At 45.1% G+C, this 23,438-nt stretch overlaps 1 protein-coding gene across 8 annotated transcripts in view; it reads left to right on the forward strand.

Annotated features, from left to right (window-relative positions):
• The first annotated feature begins 207 nt into the window (after positions 1–207).
• TDRD6 (tudor domain containing 6) overlaps positions 208–23,438 on the forward strand; it is a 115,135-nt gene continuing 91,904 nt past the window's right edge. For 4 of the 8 annotated variants that reach the window (XM_040348451.1, XM_040348454.1, XM_040348455.1 and 1 more), the window contains exon 1: positions 208–5,937. In XM_040348451.1, coding sequence (XP_040204385.1) covers positions 249–5,937 — 5,689 coding nt within the window. In that variant the 5' untranslated portion in view covers positions 208–248. The remainder of the gene's footprint in view (positions 5,938–23,438) is intronic. The other 4 variants (XM_040348449.1, XM_040348452.1, XM_040348453.1 and 1 more) reach the window with 1 other exon arrangement.

Below are 23,438 nucleotides of genomic sequence, written 5' to 3' on the forward strand. Positions count from 1 at the left end.
ACCCCCGTACTGATACTCCAATTCCCACCTGTACCCGGCGGTAAGGGAACGCTCTGCATGCAGTGTTCAGTTGAAGGTGATAAGTCGGGAAACAATTTGTCAGCAGCCCCAGTTCCGCCCGGCCCAGGAAAGCAGTCAGTCGCCGGTTTGTGACGTCATTATGGCGCCGCCCTCGCGTTGCGTCCACCAAGGGGCCTTGGGGCGTGGCCTTCTGCGTCTCAGTTGTACGTTGGCGCGGGAGAGAAAGTATGGCGGGAGCGGCAGGTTGTTTTCTCCGCCTGCGGGTGTGTCGCGTTGAGGCCCGGGCTGAGGTACCGTTAATCAAACTGTGGGGGAGTTTGGAGGACACAAAGGAGGAGCACAGGAGTCAGCAGTCGCCTCAAGCGGCGGTGTTTGGGGAGCAGAGTAGGCCTCAGGCGGCGGCTGCGGTGTTGTTGGGAGAGTTGTGCCTGGTGGAGGTGAGCGGAGAGTGGCAGCGCTGTAAAGTTTTATTGAAGAGAGGAGCCGAGTGTGAGGTGCTCTTGCTGGAGGAGGGAACCATCACCTCAGTGAGCCCCACCAGGCTGCGCAAGGCCCAGGCCTCTCTTTTCTTTCCGTTGCCCCCACACACGCTAGTGTGCGCGCTTAGCGGCCTGGTGCCCCCTAACGGCCAGCACTGGAACTACAGCACTCTCAACTACTTCTACTCCCTGCAAGATAAGGTCATCACAGGGCAGGTGCAGGATCTGCTCCCACAAGGACTGGTGCTATTAGAAGCGAGTGAGATTGCCCAGCAGGCCCTGTTGTATGGACTGGCCAAAACAGTTCCAGTGTTACCTTCCCATCCCTTTCTTGGCTGTAACAGCGTAACCCGCCACACCCCAATACCAGCTATGAACGGTGTCGGGCGGGGAGGTCCCTGGCAAGCAGAAAGCATGGACTACTGCTACCCGCGCCTTGAAAGCGGCGTGACGGAACAGGTGTTAGTCACCCACGTGTCTAAGCCGCACAGCATCTTCTGCCAGCTCCTTAGCGTGGCGCAGGAGTTCCACAGCCTCTCGGAGGCCATGCAGCATTTTTACACCGTGGAAACTGGCCCAGCTTTTCGGAACCCTTTGAAGCTAGGACAGCCATGTGCGTCCCGTGGAGCTGACGGACGCTGGTACCGCTCGCTGCTGCAGGAGGCTTTCCAAGAGCGCCAGCTGGCCACGGTCATCCATGTAGACTGGGGGCGCGAAGAGCTTGTTCCGCTGACTTGCCTGCGTCCGCTGCCGGCGGAGTTCCTTCGGTTGCCTGTGATCACATTTCGTTGTGCATTGTATGGGATTTCAGACGGAGGAAAGGACTGGGAGCTGTCTGTGATCGCTGAGCTGCGCTCTTTGCTACAGGGGAAGCAGGTGAGCGCTACAATTCAGTTCTTCAACTCATACAAACACTTGTATGTGGTCACCCTGTTGGCTGCAGATGGGTGTAACCTTAACTACTTCTTTGGCATGCAAGTTCAAAATCGGAGCCCCAAGTCTGATACCTGCGTCATTCCCAGCGTTGCTCAGGCATCTCTTTGTCCTGAGAAAGATGGAGAGAAAATAGGTACCCCAAAGTTACCCGCAGAAAACTTTTATGTCCCTGAATTTTCCACCGTAGAGCTCAAGACTGGCACTTTTTATGACGCTATGGTGCAGTATATTTTTGACCCTTCCAATTTTTATGTTCAAACCGAAGAGGACTCCAAGAAACACCAGGAGATGGTGGATTTCATTAACAATATGTATACAAAGGCCTCCAGGTTAGAGGGCATTATAACCAAGCCTAAGCCTGGTCAAATCTGCTGTGCCAAATTCAAAGACGGTATCTACTATCGGGCTGAAGTCATTGCCTGTGAGAATAAGCAAGTCAAAGTTTACTTTTTGGACCACGGAAACGTTGAGTTGATTGACTGGTATAGCATAAAAGAATTGCCGGATGAATTCAAAGAACTGTCGGCATTGGCCAACAGGTGCTGCCTGGTTGACATCTACCCCTTGGGAGAGAGTTGGAGCCCAGAAGCGATCTGTGCTTTTAAAGTAGCAGTTGTTCATAGGAAGCTCGTACTATATGTAATGTCCAAAGATCTTGATAAGTATGCGGTAGAAGTCCTTGATCAATCCAGAGCCAAAGAGAAAAATGTAGGGAAAGCATTGTCATTGGCTGGGCATGCAAAATACGAAGAGCTTGAAACCTTTACCACTGTGCAGATTGGGGAAAGTGGAGGTAGAAAGACTACCCCAAGCCAGCCTGTATCTATTTCGGGTTTATCTGAGACAGAAAAGAAAGAAGCTACTGTAGGCGTGTCGGATGATGAACGCCTACAGTATTCACCCTATGAAGACCAGCTGTTTGAACCTGGTGCGACTATTAAAGTGATCGTCTCCCATATAGAAAATCCTGGGTTGTTTTGGTGTCAAAATGCAGCACAGGCCTCTGCTCTAAATAATTTGATGGACTCCATACAGATGTATTGTATCCTTGCAAACACAGCTCCTGAACCTAATGCCAATGCTTGCTTTGCTAAAAGCCCAACAAATGGAACATGGTACAGAGGCTTCATTTCAGAGATCCCAGTGAGTGAAACCAAATCCAACAGTGTACAAGTGTTGTATGTAGACTACGGGATGACAGAGATGGTTCCTGCTGTAAATCTCCGTGCAATGGAAAGCGGCTTTTTTAATGTAAAAACTCACGCTTTCAAGTGCAGTCTATACAACATAATTGCCCCGTTGGGCAATAATCCTTTTTGTTGGGACAATAAAGCCACAAATGCTTTTTGCGATTTTGCCGTAAAAGCGGCCAAAGGGCGGGAATTTCACTGCATGTTTTTTGCCACAGCTTTTGTAGATAACGAACTGATTAATATAGTGGATCTGTACACCCCGTTTGAAAACATTTGCGCTAACTTGGCAAAGAGAGGATTTGCAACGTACATTTTTCATAAGACCCTCGCGCCATCTGTGCACCTTCAGTCGTTTTACTATTCACTGCATGACATTAAAACGGGAAGTGAGGAAGAGGTTTCCATCACACACGTCAATCCTTCTTTGGAGTTTTACTGCCAACTTTTAAAGAATACAGGCACTCTTGCAAGGATTGCAGAAGCTATTACAAAATCTTGCAAGAAAACACAGCGTCTGAAGCTGCCTAGCGCTGTACCACTGTGTCTTGCAAAATTCACTGACCAACAGTGGTATCGTGCCTTTATCTGTTCAGAGACCGATGGGGCAGAGGTGTTTTTTGTGGATTACGGAAACACTGAAAAAGTTGCAGCTGATGATCTTCAACCCATTGTGCAAAGCGAGCATGATCTGTTGCTTTTACCAATGCAGGCAATTAAATGTTCCTTGTCTGATATCCCATTGATTCTTCCAGAAGAAGTTATGACTTGGTTTGAAGGCATCGTTTGGAACAGAGCTTTGAGGGCACTAGTTGTTGCCAAGGAAGCTGATGGAAAGTTATTAGTGGAACTCTATGATGGTAATGAACAAATCAATGCAACTCTCAAAAGCAAATTGGGATTAAATGTTCCTAAAAACGCACTAGCATGCAAGCCAGCTTTTTGCCCCAGCAGTCAACCATCCCCAAAATTCACCCAACAGGAAGCAAAAACTGTAAACGGAGAGAGAAAAACTTGTGAATCAATCCAAGGGCAGATTTCACACACTCGGGGGTCTAATGTTGCCAGAACAGACAGTAGTACTGCACTGCCACAACGAGACCGATCCTCACCAGGGGCTCAAATGCCTTTTGAACAGCAGGCAGATAGACCTGCACTGCCACAACGAGACCGATCCTCACCAGGGACTCAAATGCCTTTTGAACAGCAGACCGATAGACCTGCACTGCCACAACGAGACCGATCCTCACCAGGGACTCAAATGCCTTTTGAACAGCAGACCGATAGACCTGCACTGCCACGACGAGACCGTTCCTCACCAGGGACTCAAATGCCTTTTGAACAGCAGGCAGATAGACCTGCACTGCCACAACGAGACCGATCCTCACCAGGGACTCAAATGCCTTTTGAACAGCAGACCGATAGACCTGCACTGCCACAACGAGACCGATCCTCACCAGGGACTCAAATGCCTTTTGAACAGCAGACCGATAGACCTGCACTGCCACGACGAGACCGTTCCTCACCAGGGACTCAAATGCCTTTTGAACAGCAGGCAGATAGACCTGCACTGCCAAAACGAGACCGATCCTCACCAGGGACTCAAATGCCTTTTGAACAGCAGGCAGATAGACCTGCACTGCCACAACGAGACCGATCCTCACCAGGGACTCAAATGCCCTTTGAACAGCATGCAGATAGAGATTACAATGCAAACAATCGGGAGCCCAGTTCACAAAAAAGAGACACCCTGCCTTTCCAGAGCAATGTGAAAAGGGCATTGTACCAAGACAATCAGGACTGTAGTGTGAGAAGGAAAGAGGTGACTAAATTTCAGAGCACACAAAGAAACTCATACTATGAGCAGCCGTCAAGTCAGAACTCAAAGCCAAATTTTGGTAAAGAGTTGCATCTAAAACCAAACCCATTTGCAAAGCCTTGTGGCAGCACACCAAAGCACCCTCTAACAAAGATAAGTGAAATATCTACCAGAAGTATCTCCCCAGGCGAAAAACTGTGCGTTTATGCTTCTCATGCAAAAAACATGTTTGACTTCTATGTACAGACTGCAGAGACTGGCTTACTGGACCAGATTTCAGATTTTTTAAACCGTGACAAGAGTACTTTTGAGGAGGTGTCTGAAAAGGATGTCAACATTGGAGATGTAGTTTGTGCGTTGTTTGATGGAGATAAACTGTACTACAGAGGAGTTGTGGAACAGAAAAGTGCTGTAGGTTTAAATGTGCTGTATATAGACTATGGTAACACATCTGTGATTTCCAATTGCAAAATCTACAAACTTCCCCAGAAGCTGTGCTCCATTCCTGCTCAGAGTATTCACTGTTCTTTAAATTCTACTAAAGGGGCTTCTTCTGTCTCCAACAGTCATAACATAGTGGAAATGTTTTATGAACGCGTGTTTGACCAGCAATTACAGTGTGAATTCATCAAATTGAAAGATGATAAATGGGATGTAGATCTTTATGATAAGAGAGGCAGTGTCAATGATTTACTAAAACCCTTAGTAGAGAAGGGCAAAGTAACAACTGAATTTAAAGCAAGACAGGAAGATGTGCCAGTCAATAAATCATTCACCTGGAACGTGCCAAAAACTGGAAAAACTGTAAAAGTCTTTACAAGTTCTGTAGACAGCCCTGGCCTCTTCTGGTGCCAGTTAAGCACAACAGATTTTGATGTCCTAGCAAAACAAGTTCAAGAAGCTGGAGAAAAGTCTGTCAGAGATGACCATTTTATTGCTACCATTGAGGTTGGCAGCCTCTGCAATGTTATGTACAGCGAAGACCAAAACTGGTACCGGGCTCTCGTTTCCAAAATGGAGGCAGATGTTGCTACTGTAAGGTTTGTTGACTATGGAAACGTAGAAAATGTTGTTAAAGAGGAAATTCGACAGCTTCCTACCATTCTTGCCAGGCTTCCGACCCAAGCTTTCCCATGCTGCCTTGCTAAATTTAATGTTGCTGCCGGTACATGGACTTCAGAGGGGTGTGATTATTTCTTCCAACGTGCTACAGAAGACGTACTGGAGTTGACTGTTGAAGATATACAACATGATGAAATGTGTAAAATTCCTCTGGCACTTGTAAGACTGAAATATAATGAAATGGACATTAATGAAGAAATGAAACGTTTCTGGCAAGTGGGCAAAAAAGAATCCTCAAACCTTGCAGAGTCAGCATCTAGCAAACCAGACATGACTGAAGAAAGACAGACGGTGGAGGAAAAGCAGCTTGGCGCTGAAGAGTTGGACTGGCCTATTCCCAGTATGGAAGATGAAGCTGATCATAATAAAGGTATGCGTTTGGCTTTTTCTTCATAATTTACCATAATGTTTTATATAGTTAATGTGTATCTTTAGACCCCTTTCACACGATTGGATCCGACTGTACGTTTTTCAGGCCACTCGTTGACTTCTACGGGGAGGCGGATGTCGGTGGATATGTCTGCTGACACCTACCTGGCATCAAATCCGACAAAATCTGCTGAAAACAAACATATATGGCGTTACGTTCGCCATCCATCCAGCAAGTCGGATCAGATGGGATTGGATGAAAATGGGCAGACAGTCCTTTTGCATCCAAACTTCGCATAGAGGAGAGCGGGGCTCTGACAGGTCTGTCTCAGCACAGTGAGTGGAGATGGACCTTTCATCCACCTGCTTAGCAGGGATCAACGAAGCAATCCCTGCTGAGCAAGCGGAGCCCGTCAAAACGCATCCGCCCCGTGTGAAAGGGGCCCAAGTTTTAAACTGTGTGTGTATAGGACAGGAAGTGAAGGTAATGGGATATTGGTTTTAACCATTTGCTACTCGGTCCAAATAGACAAAAATGGCTCCACAAAAGTGTAACTTAAAAATAAGTGTCAGACAGGATTTTTAATGCAGAAGAGACATTCTGAGGAGATTTTCTAAAACGAGTGCAAAAATCTGTTGCCTCTGCATGGTAGCCAATCAGCTTTTAACTTCAACCTGTTCAATTTATGCTTTGACAAAAATACTGAAAGCTGATTGGTTCCTATGCAAAGTTGCAGCAAATTTTGCACGCTCCACTTTTAGAAAATCTTCCTCTGTGTGTCTTCTTCTTTAAAGGGGTCGTTGAACCCTCAAGGTTTTTTCACCTTATTGCATTAAGGTACAAAAACTTTTGTGCTGCAGTTCCTTCCCAGACCCCACCCCCCTTTTCTTACCTGAGCCCGATTTTGTTCCAGTGACTGGGACGAGCACAGCAGCTCCAGCCGCTGTCTCGGGTCCTCATTGGAGAGATTGGCAGCAGGAGCCATTTGCTCAAATCTAGTGACACAGGGCGGGGCCTAGTCCTGCTTTCTGTATTGACGCAGCTCTCCCTGGGGGGCACTCAAGAGGAGGAGGGGCCAGGAGTGCCATGGGGGGACCCCAGAAGAGGAGAATCAGGGCCTTGCACAGAGGAGGTGAGTATAACATGTTATTTAAAAAAACAAAAAGCCTTACAATCACTTAAAGCGGAGTTCCACCCAAAAGTGGAACTTTCGCTTTAAGCACTCCTCACCCCCTTACATGCCACATTTGGCATGTCATTTTTTTGGGGGGGGGGGGGGAAATGGGGGCTTTGGTAGGAGTGGGACTTCCTGTCCCACTTCCTCTTTCCGCCCAGGGACCGCCTCGGCGACTCCTCCTCTCGCCTTAGGCGGCCCCTCCCTCTAGGCGATCTCCAGGGACACGTGACCGGTCCCAGGAGATCGCCTGTCCACTCGGGGATCGCCTATCGCGCATGCGCGCCCAGCCGTGAAGCCGAAAGCTGTCACGGCCGGGTGCCCACAGAGCGAATGGAGGTGCTGGCGGAAAGGGGGCAAAGGAGCGACGCTCCAGGCGGCCGCATTTATGGACCGTGGAGCAGGTAAGTGTCAAATGTCAGCAGCTACACTTTTTGTAGCTGCTGACTTTTAATAAACCTAAAAACAAGTCTGGAACTCCCCTTTAAGGCTCCATTCACATCTCCGCACTCCGAATCAGGGGCGGAATCGCCGTGATTTGCAATAGTGACAAAACGCAGGGCGCCTGTTTTATTCCCAGTGGGTTGCCCCTAGATTTCAATAGCACCCCAAATGGGGCGCAATGTTCTCGTAATTCGTCGGGCGACAATCGCAGTAAAATTGTGCTTACAGAATAACGGGGCGCCTGTTGTCCAAAAGAAGTATATGAGCTTCTTTTGGACGACGGGCGTGCTGCGATTCTATTTGCACGGTTATACCGCAATTGTCACCCCCCATACGCCAAGATGTGAACAGAGCCTTAACATTCCTTTACCCACCTGTATGCCCTGTACATTGAGCAGCACATGTGCAGCTCAGTGTGCAATTGTGGTAAGGCTGAGGTGGATAAATTCTCACGCATGCATGGAAGTGATGCAATCTCATCCTGGCCAATGAAAGTGGGTGATGTCTCCCGGCAGTGCTAGAGAAGTTGAGTATATTTCCCCTTTAATCACTTGCCACCCAATGACATCATATGACGTCAAAGACTTTTGGTCGTGATGTCTGTATGATGCTGTTCAACCGCTTGATTTGTTTTTACAGATGGCAGGAGGAAAAAAAAGTAGAGCGCCTCCATAACCGCGTGCTCACTCGCAGAAATGAGCGCGTACGTAGGTCACGCCCACATATGTAATTGGCGTTCAAACCACGTGAGGTATTGCCGCAAATGTTAGAGCGAGAGCAATATATCTAGCCCAAGACCTCTGTAACTCACATGATCGTACATTCCGACAACAAAACCGTGGATATTTTTCCGATGGAATGTTGGCTCAAACTTGTCTTGCACACACGGTCACACAAATGTTGCAAATTCCAAACATCAAGAACGCGGTGACATACAAGACGTACGACGAGCCAAGAAAAATTAAGTTCAATAGGCAGTGTGGCTCTTCTGCATGATTCAGAGTACGCGTGGAATCTTGTGCGTCGAAAAAAGGCTACACACAATCGGAATTTCCGACAACTTTTGTTGTCGGAAAACTTGAGAACCAGCTGTCAAACATTTGTTGTCATTCCGACAGCAAATGTCTGATGGAGCATACACACGGTCGGATTTTCCGACAACAAGCCCACATCAAACATTTGACAGAAATTCTGACCGTCCGAGCGCCGACGGTAAAACGCAGATATTTTTAGCAGTGCTTTACCATAGTTTTTGCAGCGCTTTTCACCCGCTAGCGGGGCACTTTAAACCCCTGCTAGCGGTCGAAAAAGGGTTAAGAAGCGCCGGCGGCGCTGCCCATTGATTTCAATGCGCAGGGGCGCATTAGGATCGGTGTATTCACCGATCCTAATGCGCTGCAAAGAAGCTGCTGGCGGGACTTTTTCTGACGCCCTGCCAGTGCACCGTTCCAGTGTGAAAGCCCTCGGGCTTTCACACTGGAGTGAATGGAGCGGCTCTTTAACCACTTAAGCCCCGGACCATATTGCTGGTCAAAGACCAGAGCACTTTTTGCGATACGGCACTGCGTCGCTTTAACTGACAATTGCGCGGTCGTGCGACGTGGCTCCCAAACAAAATTGGTGTCCTTTTTTCCCCACAAATAGAGCTTTCTTTTGGTGGTATTTGATCACCTCTGTGGTTTTTAGTTTTTGCGTTATAAACAAAAATAGAGCAACAATTTTTTAAAAAAATTATATTTTTTACTTTTTACCATAATAAATATCCCCCAAAAATATATATAAAAACATTTTTTTCCCTCAGTTTAGGCCGATACGTATTCTTCTACGTATTTTTCGTAAAAAAATCGCAATACGCGTTTGATTGGTTTGCGCAAAAGTTATAGCATTTACAAAATAGGGGGTAGTTTTATGGGGTTTTTTTTTTTTTTTACTAGTAATGGCGGCGATCAGCGATTTTTATTTTTATATATATATATATATATATATATATATATATATATATATATATATATATATATATATATATATATATATATATATATATATATATATATATATATATATATATATATATATATTATTTTTTTTTTTTGGTACTGCAACATTATGGCGGACACTTTTGACACATTTTTGGGACCATTGGCATTTTTATAGCGATCAGTGCTATAAAAATGACACTGGCAGGGAAGGGGTTAAGACTATGGGGCGGGGAAGGGGTTTAGTATGTCCCTGGGTGTGTTCTAACTGTAGGGGGGGTGGCCTCACTAGGGGAAATGACTGATCGTTGTTCATACATTGTATAAACAGAGGGTCAGGCATTTACACACACAGCGCCAGGTCCTCGCTCTGTAACGAGCGATCGTGGGTGCCCGGCGGTGATCGCGACCGCCTGGCACACGCGCGGGAGTCAGGAGCGGGGGGGGGGTCCCTAGTGGCCACTTTGCGAGGCGACGTAGAGCTACGGGCTCTCTCCGTAGAACTGCGGCGGCTGTTCGGCAACCAGTTAAGGGCGCTTTTCAGGCACTATTTTTAGTGCTATAGCGCCTGCAAAGCACCTCAGTGTGAACGGGGTCTAAACAGGTAACCTTTGAATTTTTTTTTTTTTTTTTTTTTTTTAAGCGTATGGGGATTTTTAAGTATCGAAGTTTGGCCCCATTCCATGAGTGTGTGCAATTTTAAAGCATGGCATCATCTTTCACATTATGGAAAAAAATCGGGCTAACTTAAGGGTGTTGTAAAGGCTTGTTTTTTTTTTCACCTTAATGCATCCTATGCATTAAGATGAAAAAACACCTGCCAGTCACCAGCCCCCCTGTTTTACTTACCTCAGCCCCTTCATCTTCTCGGTATGGACGCACCATCCTCTCCACAGGGTCCTGGCTTTGATTGGCTAGATTGATGGCAGCGCAGCAATCGGCTCCCACTGCTGTCAATCAAATCCAATGACGCAGGGGGTGGGGCCCAATCATACATTCTGCGTCCAGGGACGCCGAAGGAATGACTCACGAGCGCGCCCACAAGGTAACCCCCTTGGGAAAGCGCTTCTCCTAGGGGGTTATCTAATGCTGTGAGGTGCCGCCGAGGGACCCCAGAGGAGGATGTTCGGGGCCACTCTGTGTAAAACGAGCTGCACAGTGGAGGTAAGTATGACATGTTTGTTATTTAAAAAAAAAAAAAACCTTTAGTGTCACTTTAATGCCGCATACACACGATCGGACATTTCGACAACAAAACCGTGGATTTTTTTTTTTCTACGGATTGTTTACTCAAACTTGTCTTGCATACACACGGTCACACAAATGTTGTTGGAAATTCCGAACGTCAAGAAACACGGTCACGTACAACACTACGACGAGCCGAGAAAAATTAGGTTCAATGATTCTGAGCATGCGTCAATTTGATTCATAGGGTTTTTGTGCATCGGAATTGGCTACAGACGATCGGAATTTCCAACAAGAACTTTTGTTTTCCGGAAAAATTGAGAACCAGCTCTCAAACATTTGTTGTCGGAAATTTCCGACAGCAAACGTCCGATGGAGCATACACACGGTCGGATTTTCCGACAACAAGCTCACATCGAACATTTTTTGTCAGAAATTCCGACCGTGTGTACACGGCATTAGTGTTTATTTTTATTTTTAAATGCATGAAACAAACAGCGTTTAAAAAATTGCTGTGTAAATACCGTGGAAGCTAAAAAAAAAAAAGAAAATTGCAACAACCACCATTTTACTCCCTAGGGTCTGAGTGGCAAGTGGTTAAGTCCAGTTCCCTTTGCTAACATTATGGAGCAAATAAAAATAAGACTGTTATTAATAGCAACCAGGTCAGTTTCTGCTGTCTATAACATTGAAAAATATAATTACTGAAGTTTGATATGGTATGTAATGCAAAGGTTTACCTTTATTGTATCTTGCTTTATGCATCTACCTTATTGGTTTTCAGTTTTAGCCTCGGTTCACACTGATGTGTCCATGCGATCTGCTGCGGGTGTCCATGTTAAAACTACGGTACACCCCGAAATGGCACGCAAAACAGTGCGATTGCCAGAATCGGATTGCATGGGTGTGAACACCCATGCGATGTAGTTCAGGTGCAGCAAAAAAAGGGTCCTGCACCGTTTTGATGCGATTTAAGCCAAACACAATGTGCAGATATTGCATGTAATTTGCACAGGAATGCGGTGTCCTGCAGCACACAAGTGTGAACCTAGGCTCAAATAGAAAGCACCTGTCGCCTAGGATATTATTTGCGTGGTATGTTCATAGGTCCTTCAATTGTGTAGTCCTTGTTTAACAATCCAGGAATTCCATTATCCTTGTTCTGTTTTCAGTAAAAAAAAATGTATTGAGGGTTTGCAATATTGGAGCAGTGTAAGAACTTGTATCAGACAAATTACATCGAACCATATGTTTCCCCCGGAAAATGGAATTCCGGGCAGAACTAACTGTGCTCAAAACTGCTCCCACCCACCTTCTGACTCCTATACTATTTTACCCTGTAAAAGGAAGATGCATACACTTATTCTCAGGGCGCTATGGGCTAGTCATGTGATCTACTACAAGTGTCTGGCTTCAGGGGAATGGAGAGTGCACAGACAATGGATGGAGTGCCTGTGTGGTGATGCCACCCATAGGCTCACTATGGGCTATGCCTTGTCGGCTGTCCCTCCTCTCCCCTGAAGCCAGCTGCTTGAAGCTGATCACGTGACTGAACTAGTGCACTCTGAGAATAGGTAAATACACGCAATGCATCTTTCTTCTACAGGATAGCTTGTATAGGTGCTAGAAGGGGTGGGAGCAGCTTTAGGCATAGCTAGTTTTAGCTTCAGTTTCTACTTTAACTATTCATTAAAAAGCTCCCTTCCCCTATTCACCCGAATTTTTTTTTTTTACATTAGATTGATGCTCATTTTGTCTAGGGGAATCGGGTAGTTTTTTTTAAATCAAAGCCGTACTTACCGTTGTAGAGCGATCTTCTCCGCCGCTTCCGGGTATGGTCTTCGGGACTGGGCGTTCCTATTTGATTGACAGGCTTCCGATGGTCGCATACATCACGTCACGAGTAGCCGAAAGAAGCCGAACGTCGGTGCGGCTTTATACGGCGCCTGCGCACCGACGTTCTTTCGGGAAATCGTGACGCGATGTATGCGACCGTCGGAAGCCTCTCGGAAGCCTGTCAATCAAATGGGAACGCCCAGTCCCACAGCCCATACCCGGAAGCGGCGGAGAAGATCGCTCTCTAAAACGGTAAGTACTGCTTCGATTTAAAAAAAACTACCCGATTCCCCTTGACAAAATGAGCATCAATCTAATCTTAAAAATTAACTTTTCGGGTGAACCTCCACTTTAACATCTATGCTGACTAACCTGTGTAAGTAAGATGTATATACTTATTTTCAGCCCGCTCTGGTCATGTGATCTGGCTCCCCTGAAAGGGAGAGGGCGTGGCAATGACAACAAATGGACCATGGTAACCAATGGGTGATTTCAGCGATTCCAGGCATTTCCAGCTGCTGTTAAGCACTCGCCCCTCCCCTGTGTCCGCCAGTCATGTGACCAAAGCGAGCTTAAAATAGGGGTCTTTCTCTTTTTCTCTCCATCTCCCCTATATCTTCCACAGGTTAGTCAGCACAGGTGTTAGGAAGGGGAGGGGACAGGTTTTACCTGGAATTATACTGTAAGGCTAGGTTTACATTTATGTATGTGTCATTAATGCATTTTTGAGGCTTGTTTTCCAGTTCTATTTTTTTTTTTTTTTTCAATGTGTTTTGCTTTTCTAGGATGTGTTAATGTTGCTAGGAAGAGGTGTCTATTGCCATGCAAGAAAATGCATGTACATGTGTTTTTCATGCATTTTTGATGCAACTCAATTAGTCTATGGAGCCAAAAAAAGCACCGTGCTGCATGGGGGAAAAAAAAGTCCTTGCACCTTTCCCAAAAATGCCCAGATGGAAGCTGCATAGATGTGAACGTGACACATAGGAACTAGAGGTCGACCAATATGGGTTTTTCTCCAATGCCGATATTTAGAAATTGCGGCGGCTGATGGCCGATATATGATGCCGATTTTTTTTTTTTTTTTTTCGGGGGGGAGATATGTTATGCCGATTTTACATTATTTTTTTTCCTTCATCTCATAAAATCGAACAGTTAGACCCCTTTCACACTGGGGTGTTTTTCAGGCGCTTTTGGGCTAAAAATAGCGCCTGTAAAGTGCCGGCTTTCACACTGAGGTGGTGCGCTGGCAGGACGTTAAAAAAAAAGTCCTGCAAGCAGCATCTTTGGAGGGGTGTACAACGCTCCTGCCCATTGAAATAAATGGGCACTGCTGCCGAAGCGTCTGCAAAGCGCTTCTGCAGCGGTGCTACACGGGTGCATTTAACCTCTTCATCGGCCGCTAGCTGGATCATAAGCGCCCCACTAGCAGCCGTATAGCGCAGCTAAAATGATGGCCACTAAAACCAGCTGCATTTTTACTGTCCACACGCCTGTCTGCTCCAGTGTGAAAGTAGCGGAGTTCCGCAAAAAAATAAAATATTAAGTCAGCAGCTACAAATACTGCAGGTGCTGACTTTTAATACATGGACACTTACCCGTCTCTCCCTTGCTGCCCCGGCCATCTTCGGTAAGGGAATCAGGAAGCAGGCACGAAAACAGGTAATCAAAACTTTTGGACGAAGAAAAAAAAAAAACGGGCTAACTTTACTGTTTTTTAAAATCCATTAAAGTGTATTTTTTCCCCCCCAAAAATTGCGTTTGAGCGACCGCTGCGCAAATACCGTATGACAAAATATTGCAACAACCGCTATTTTATTCCCTAGGGTCTATGTAAAAAATATGTTTGGGGGTCCTAAGTGATTTTCTAGCAGAAAATACAGGATTTTTAATTGTAAGCAACAAGTGTCAGAAAATATTTAGTCTTTAAATGGTTAAACTGAGAATTTCACAACACAGAGTTCAGTTTGTTGATAAGTAGAAACATTGTATCTTTTCTCACACTTGGCAGGCTGCCCAGAGACAAGTTGCTCCACAGGAAACTTCAAGGAGTTGTAAAGCAAAACGTTTTTCACCTTTAAAGGGGTAGTAAAGGTTAATTTTTTATTTTTTAAATAGGTTACTTTAAGCTCGTGCATTGTTGGTTCACTTACCTTCTCCTTCGATTTCCCTTCTGAATGTTTTTGTTTTTTTTTGTTTTCTTTGTCTGAATTTCTCACTTCTCAGTAGTAAGCTGTTCTAAATGACTTTCCACCACTCAGATGATGGTGGAAAGCTTACTGAGGAGAAACAGGAAGTGAGAAATTCAAACAAAGAAAAAAAACATTTAGAAGGGAAATCGAAGGAGAAGGTAAGTGAACCCACAATGCACTAGCTTAACCACTTAAGACCCGGACCTTTAGGCAGGTAACGGACCCGGCCAGTTTTTGCGATTCGGCACTGCGTCGCTTTAACTGACAATTGCGCGGTCGTGCAAAGTGGCTCCCAAACAGAATTGCCGTCCTTTTGTTCCCACAAATAGAGCTTTCTTTTGGTGGTATTTGATCACCTCTGCAAAAATTGTGAAAAAAATTCAATATTTTTTACTTTTTGCTATAATAATTATCCCCCAAATATATATAAAACATTTTTTTCCCTCATTTTAGGCCGATACGTATTCTTCTACCTATTTTTGGTAAAATAAATCGCAATAAGCGTTTATCGATTGGTTTGCGCAAAATTTATAGCGTTTATAAAATAGGGGATAGTTTTATTGCATTTTAAAAAAAAAAAATTACTACTAATAGCAGCGATTTTTTTTTTTTTTTTCGTGACTACGACATTATGGCGGACACATCAGACAATTTTGACACATTTTTGGGACCATTGTAATTTTCACAGCAAAAAATGCATTAAAAATGCATTGTTTACTGTGAAAATTACAATTGCAGTTTGGGAGTTAACCTCTAGGGGGCGCTGAAGGGGGTTAAGTGTGACCTCATCTGTGTTTCTAACTGTAGGGGGAGACGGGGCTGGATGTGTGACATCATTGATCGTGTTTCCCTATAACAGGGAACACACGATCAATGACAGCACCACAGTGAAGAACGGGGAAACTGTGTTTACACACACAGCTGTCCCCGTTCTTCAGCTCCGGGGACTGATCGCGGGACTCCAGCGGCGATCGGGTCCCGCGGTCACGGAGCTTCGGACCGGGTTTCGGGCACGCGCCCACGGCAGGGCACTTAGAGGACGTACCTGTGCGTGCTTGTGCCATTCTGCCGACATATAGCTGCAGGAGGTGGTCCTTAAGTGGTTAAAGGAACCTATTTAGAAAATAAAAGGCAAACCTTTACAACCCCTTTAATGCATTCTATGCATTAAAGCGGGGGTTCACCCGCACATAACACATTTTCCCCTTAGATTCCTGCTCGTTTTGTCTAGGGGAATCGGCTAGTTGTTTTAAAATATGAGCTGTACTTACCGTTTACGAGATGCTTCCGGGTATGGGCTGCGGGACTGGGCGTTCCTATTTTGATTGACAGTCTTCCGAGAGGCTTCCGACGGTCGCATCCATCGCGTCACGATTTTCCGAAAAAAGCCAAACGTCGGTGCGCAGGCGCAGTATAGAGCCGCACCGACGTTCGGCTTCTTTCGGCTACTAGTGACGCGATGGATGCGACCGTCGGAAGCCTCTCGGAAGACTGTCAATCAAGAAGGAACGCCCGCTCCCGAAGACCCATACCCGGAAGCGATGGAGAAGATGCATCTCGAAAACGGTAAGTACGGATCATATTTTAAAACAACTAGCCGATTCCCCTAGACAAAACAAGCATCCATCTAAGGGGAAAAGATAAAAAAAAAAATCATTGGGTGAACTCCCGCTTTAAGGTGAAAAAAATTCAGAGTATACCGGCCCCGTTATACTCACTTGACCCCTTGAAAGTCCCGCGCTCAGCCCCGAGATCCTCTTCGCCGCTCAGCCTGGCCGCTGATTGGCTAGAGCGGTTGGATTGAAAGCAGCGCTGCTGTCAATCACATCCAGTGACGCAGCAAAACGAGCTGCACAGTGGAGGTAAGTATAACATGTGTGTTGTTTTTTTTTGTTTACAACCTCTTTAAGGCAACTTGCATTGACTTCTATGATGCAGAAGCTATTTGCAAGTTTAGCTGAAGTAAATCAGCTTTTTTTTTAAAACAATCGGCCAAAGCCGATTAATTAAAAAGTGCCAAAAATCGGCTGTTATATCGATCGACCTCTAATAGGAACTAATGTTAAATGGAATGTAGAACGTTTCTGCAAACGCATAGACATACAGCCATGGATCTTCATACAATCTATGCATATCAGTTTCAGGTGTTTATTCGAACATAAATCCATAGCTGAGCCCCTGACCATCAGTATTCAGGAGAAAGAAACCTGTATGGGGTAATGGTCTCCTGGTGTGAAGTGATGCTGTGTTTAACACTTCATGCGCCCCCAACGATGGGTTATAGTTTATGTACCCACAGAGTGAGGGTCATTAAGAAAGTTGTAGGTGGCAGTATAAAGAGATCATCAGGTTGTGAATTAGAGGTCGACCGATATTTGGCAGTTTTGGAGAAATCGACATCGGCCGATTTGTATCCAAATTAGGCCGATGTTTTACATGGCCGCTAGCGGTGCCACGGCTCCGGAGCTAGGCCGAAGCCGCGGCCTTTCCTGATGATGTGACCGCGGCGTCAATCCGCGGATTGCCGCCGCTGTCACAGCATCAGGAAAGGCTGCAGCTTTGGCCTAGCTCCGGAACCACGGCCATCTTGGTACACCCAGTGCGGCGGCCCTCCTCTCTGTTTACACCCACAGAGGAGGAGGGGGCTGCGCTCGTGGGACACACACCGCTCTCTGGTGTCTGTACTACGGGGGGCAGGGGGGGTGTCTATACTGGAGGGAGAGGGGTCTGACACCATTTTTTTTATTTATTTTTTGCACCAGTGCCACCTGCCAGTGCCAATTGGTGCCACTTGCCATCCAGTGCCAATTAGTGCCACCTTCCATCCAGTGCCATCTGCCAATGCCACCTGCCAGTGCCAATACCAGTGCCAATTAGTGCCACTTTCCATCCAGTGCCCTCTGCCAATGCCACCTGCCAGTGCCACCATCCAGTGCCAATTAGTGCCACCTTCCATCCAGTGCCACCTACTAATGCCAACTAAAGCCATCAGTGCCACCTGCCAATGCAAACCAGTGCCATCTGCCAGTGCTAACTATTGCCATCCAGTGCCACCTGCCAGTGCCAATTAGGGCCACGTGCCAATTAGTGCCACGAGCCAGTGCCACCAAAAAAATTAAAAAAATCGGCCTAAAATATCGGCCACAAAAATCAGCATCATATATCGGCCATCGGCCGCCCAGATTTCTAAATATCGGCCAGAGAAAAACCTATATCGGTCGACCTCTATTGTGAATATAGTCACTGTCCCGTTTACAGTGCTTGGTAGACTTTAGTCTGGCCTTCAGTTGTAAGGGTTGTCATGAAGAACTATTACAAGTAGGCCATGTTGTGATATGATCTGTATATTTGGAATAATTGCTGCCTGGCTGTCTTGAAGCGAAAACCTCCGCCTTTTTTTTGTTTTGTTTTGTTTCCTAAATAGGTAGAGCAGGGAGGGATTAGGGTTTAAAGAAACAGTAAAGAGCTGCGCTTGTGATCAGTCCATCATAAGCCAAGTGCATATAAACCAAAATAAATCGTATATCATATGACCCTAAAAATGATATTAAGATCAAATATAGAGCACTATAAACACTATAACTTTTGCGCAAACCAATCAATAAACCAGGGTTTGACAAATTTGCTTGGAATCTAGGAGCCAGCTAAAAAAGTTAGGAGCCAGAAAACACGCCCCGTCCCGACGAGCTTGCACGCAGAAGCGAACACATACGTGAGCAGCGCCCGCATATGTAAACAGTGTTCAAACCACACATGTGAGGTATTGCCGCGATTGGAAGAGCGAGAGCAATAATTCTAGCCCTAGACCTCCTCTGTAACTCAAAACATGCAACCTATGGAGATTTTAAAGGGTAAAAGTTTGTCGGCATTCCACGAGCGGACGCAATTTTGAAGTGTGACATGTTGGGTATGAATTTACTCGGCGTAACATTATCTTTCATAATATTAAAAAAAATGGGGATAACTTTACTGTTGTCTTATTTTTTAATTAAAAAAAGTGCAATTTTTTTCCCAAAAAAGTGCGCTTGTAAGACCGCTGCGCAAATACGGCGTGACAAAGTATTGCAACGATCACCATTTTATTCTCTAGGGTGTTAGGATAAAAAATATATATAATGTTTGGGGGTTCTAATTAGAGGGAAGGAGATGGCAGTGAAAAATTGTGAAAAATGACATTAGAATTGCTGTTTAACCCCCCTGACGGTAAACCCGAGCGTGACTCGGGGTTGGTTTTACATGTTGGGATCGGCAAACCCGAGTCACGCTCGGGCTGGACGGGCTTACCTTTCGCTGGATCCACAGGCATGGTTTACTTACCTTGTCCCTGGATCCAGCGATGCCACACGCTGTGTGAGCGAGCGGGACCTCCTCGCTCGATTCACAGTCCCCGTGTGACGCCGATCTCCGTTCCCTGCGACGTTACGACGCACGGGGACGGAGAACGGCGCCAAATTCAAAAAAGTAAACAAACACATTACATACAGTATACTGTAATCTTATAGATTACAGTACTGTATGTAAAAAATACACACCCCCCTTGTCCCTAGTGGTCTGCCCAGTGTCCTACATGTACTTTTATATAATAAAAAATGTCATTTCTGCCTAAAAACTGTAGATTGTCCAAAAGTGTCCCTTTATGTCAAAAATGGTTTTAGATCAGCTAGAAAACAGCGATAATAAATTATAATCACTTGCAGAAATGTGCGATAGCGATTTGCGGGGAAATTCGTAGGTTCGCAGGCGCCGTGAAGAGCCGAGACCTACTCCGGCTGTCTTCGGGGAGCGTGACGTGCCAGAGTCGGCCGTCAATCACCCTCCCTCTTGCTAGGAACGCCCATTCCCCGCGGCAGACGGAATCGTCTATGTACGATTAAACAGTGAGTACGGGGTTAAAAAATGTAAGACCGGCATACTGTAGCTCGCGCTACGATGCCGAATTTTATGCTGAAATGTTGTTCAGCAGGGTGAACCACCGCTTTAACTTGTAATGCTTAACTTGTAATACCAACGGCCACCACCAGATGGCGCCAGCTCACACATCTGGTGGTAATAACTCGTAATACCGACGGCTCACCACCAGATGGCGCCACCTTCCAAGCCAAGTCGCCAGGATGCTATTTCTAGTTGCCATGGCGACCGGGATTTGTCGAGCCCTGCAATAAACGCTTATTGCGATTAAAAAAAAAAGAAAAGTAAGAAATATTCATTTTTTTTTTCAAAATTGTCAGTCTATTTTTGTTTATCCACTCAAGGACCAGCCCATGTACATATACGTCCACAATATGGCACGTACAGGCACATGGGCGTATAGGTACGTCCTCGCCTATTAGCGGGTGGGGGGTCCAATCGGGACCCCCCCCGCTACATGCGGAGGTCGGGTCCGCTCGGGGAGCGATCCGGGACCACGGCGCGGCTATTTGTTTATAGCCGCTCCGTCGCGATCGCTCCCCGGAGCTGAAGAACGAGGAGAGCCGTGTGTAAACACGGCTTCCCCGTCCTTCACTATGGCGGCGCATCGATCGCGTCATTCCCTTTATAGGGAAGACACGATCGATGACGTCATTCCTACAGCCACACCCCCAAACAGTTGTAAACACATACTAGGTGCACCCTAACTCCTACAGCGCCACCTGTGGTTAACTCCCAAACTGCAACTGTCATTTTCACAATAAAGAATGCAATTTAAATGCATTTTTTGCTGTGAAAATGACAATGGTCCCAAAAATGTGTCAAAATTGTCCGAAGTGTCCGCCATAATGTCGCAGTCACGAAAAAAATTGCTGATCGCCGCCATTAGTAGTAAAAAAAAAATAAAAAATAAAAATGCAATAAAACTATCCCCTATTTTGTAAACACTATAAATTTTGCGCAAACCAATCGATAAACGCTTATTGCGATTTTTTTTACTAAAAATAGGTAGAAGAATACGTATCGGCCTAAACTGAGGAAAAAATTTTTTTTTATATATGTTTTTGGGGGATATTTATTACAGCAAAAAGTAAAAAATATTGCTTTTTTTTCAAAATTGTCGCTCTATTTTTGTTTATAGCGCAAAAACTAAAAACCGCAGATGTGATCAAATACCACCAAAAGAAAGCTCTATTTGTGGGGAAAAAAGGACGCCAATTTTGTTTGGGAGCCACGTCGCACGACCGCGCAATTGTCTGTTAAAGCGACGCAGTCCCGAACTGTAAAAACACCTTGGGTCTTTAGGCTGCATATTGGTCCGGGGCTTAAGTGGTTAAAGCGCAAAAATGAAAAACCGCAGAGGTGATCAAATACCAAAAGAAAGCTCTATTTTTGGGGGAAAAAGGACACCAATTTTGTTTGGGAGCCACGTCGCACGACCGCGCAATTGTCAGTTAAATCGACACTGGGCTGTTTCTGGGCTGTTTCTGGGAAGAAGGCACTCTATGCACCCAGCCTACTGCATTTCCAACCTTGACTCCTGGTGACAGCGACACCTACAGTCAAGTGGAAGACGTGCAACGCAGCTGAACTGGAACAGAAACCCACAATTTGGCATAATATTCTGAGCTAAACTACAGCTCATATAACTAAACTTACAAATGGCGCCTACTCAACAGGAGCAAGGCGCTACACTTATATAGCGCTTTACATCTATTTTGTACATTCACATCAGTCCCTACCCTCAAGGAGCTTACAACCTAAGGTCCCTAATACACATTCATACATACACGGCCAATTTAGACAGGATCCGATAAACATACCTGTGTATTTAAATGTCGGAGGAAACCGGAGTACCCGGAGGAAACCCACGCAGGCACATTTTTTTCTTTCCATGCAAATAGAGCTTTCGTTTGGTGGTATTTGATCACCACTGGGGTTTTTTATTTTGTATTATATAAACAAAAAGACTGAAAATTTTGAAAATAAATAAATATTTTTTATCTTTTATAAAATGTATCCAATAAAAAATATCAAATTTCTTCATACATTTTGGCCAAAATATATTTTGCTACATGTCTGTTTAAAAAAAAAAAATCCCCAATAAATGACTTTGGTCTGTATCAAAATAAGAGTCCTGAAACTATGGTATATACAGGTGCATCTCAGGTGATCACTTCCATGCCACACCGCATTGATACAGTAATTCATGCAAATGGTACCCCGAGTATTAAGTGCATACTATACTGTATACACATGGACATACTTTTCAGTAAGCCAACTTTTCCCTATTAAAATTAATTTTTTTTTATGAGATGCACCTGTATTTTTGAAAATTGAGCAATCCTGATGTATTAACGGCCTATCTCATTTCCTGAGGCCCGAATATATCAGGACATTATAAATACCCCCAAAATGAACCCTTTTTGGAAAGTAGGCATTTAGTCCTGGTTCACACTCGTATTTTTAGTGCGTTTTTTCACAAACACACTTCAGTTCATTTAACGTGGTTTCCTGAGTCACATTCACATCTGTGCATTTTATGGAAAGGGCCAAGGACCAGCAGGTTGTTTTTGGTTCCATAGACTTCAATGGATCAAAAATGTGTATTGAAAAAACGCAACATGTGTCTGGAATATGCATCAGCTGCAACCTGCATTGGTGTGATCTAAGTCTTAGTAAGAGACATGGCAATTTTTTTTTGACATTGTAATTTTTGTCACAATTTTTTGGAAAATAAAGAAATAAAAAAATTCTAAATTTTTATACCGTCACCAGTGCAGTACAGTGTCATGATATGACTGGTGTGGCGGTGATCAGGGACATTGACTGGTGATTGCATGTTTTAAAAAAAAAAGATTTTTTACTTTAATTTTAGTTCAATGTTTCCATAGTGTTAATCAGATTTTTTTTTTTACCATTAGTGGTACAATGAAGATCATTGTGCCAGCAATGCTTTGAACTGTCATAGATGGGTTAAGTTCATGACAGCTGTGAATACTAGTGATTTGGCTACAGCTAATCACACGGTACAGGGTGCTGGGTTTGGCTCTGTTACCATGTGTTAGCTGTGGGCCAATCACAGCTCACTAGTAAGACCCCGTTCACACCGGTGCAACTTTTTATGCAATTTTAAATCGCATGATAAGTTGCACCCTATATGCAATGGAGCCGTTCAAATCGCGACTCCCATTTTGCGCTGCCGCACTGATTTGGGGGGGAAAAAAGGTTCCTGCACTATTTCAGGTGGGACGTGCATGAAGTTGCACAAATGTCAGACAAGTCACTCCCCAAATCGCACTGACCTGCGGATATTAAATTGTGCTACTTCAAGTGAAGTAGCATGATTTTAAAGTGATATTCAGTGTGAACCAGGGCTAAAGGAATCAAAGCTGTTATGAATCATGTTGATGCATAACAGACAGCTTTGTTGACATTTTGATCATGTGATCGCATAGCCTTCATATAAGCACTGGTCACGCAGCGCCCATCTGTGTCTGTACAGGCAAAATGACGTATGTATATGTCACTTTGCCGGTACATGCCGCTGCATTGCCACGAAATTAGATTTGCCATCGGATGAGATGGTCCGCCTCCATCACATCCTATTGGCTCACTCCTGTCACGTGACATATTTAAACGTCAAGTATCCACGCGAACATCAGTCTCAGCTAGGCTATCATAGGGAGAGGATCTCCTCTCCCTGTGATAGCTGAAGCTGCACGGAGCTGGTGCACGGAGCTCACATGGCCTCTGTGGCCCGATTCCGAGAGAGGAATCGGGCCA

Source organism: Rana temporaria, chromosome 4 (assembly GCF_905171775.1).
Source record: "Rana temporaria chromosome 4, aRanTem1.1, whole genome shotgun sequence".
Taxonomy (NCBI): Eukaryota; Metazoa; Chordata; class Amphibia; order Anura; family Ranidae; genus Rana; species Rana temporaria.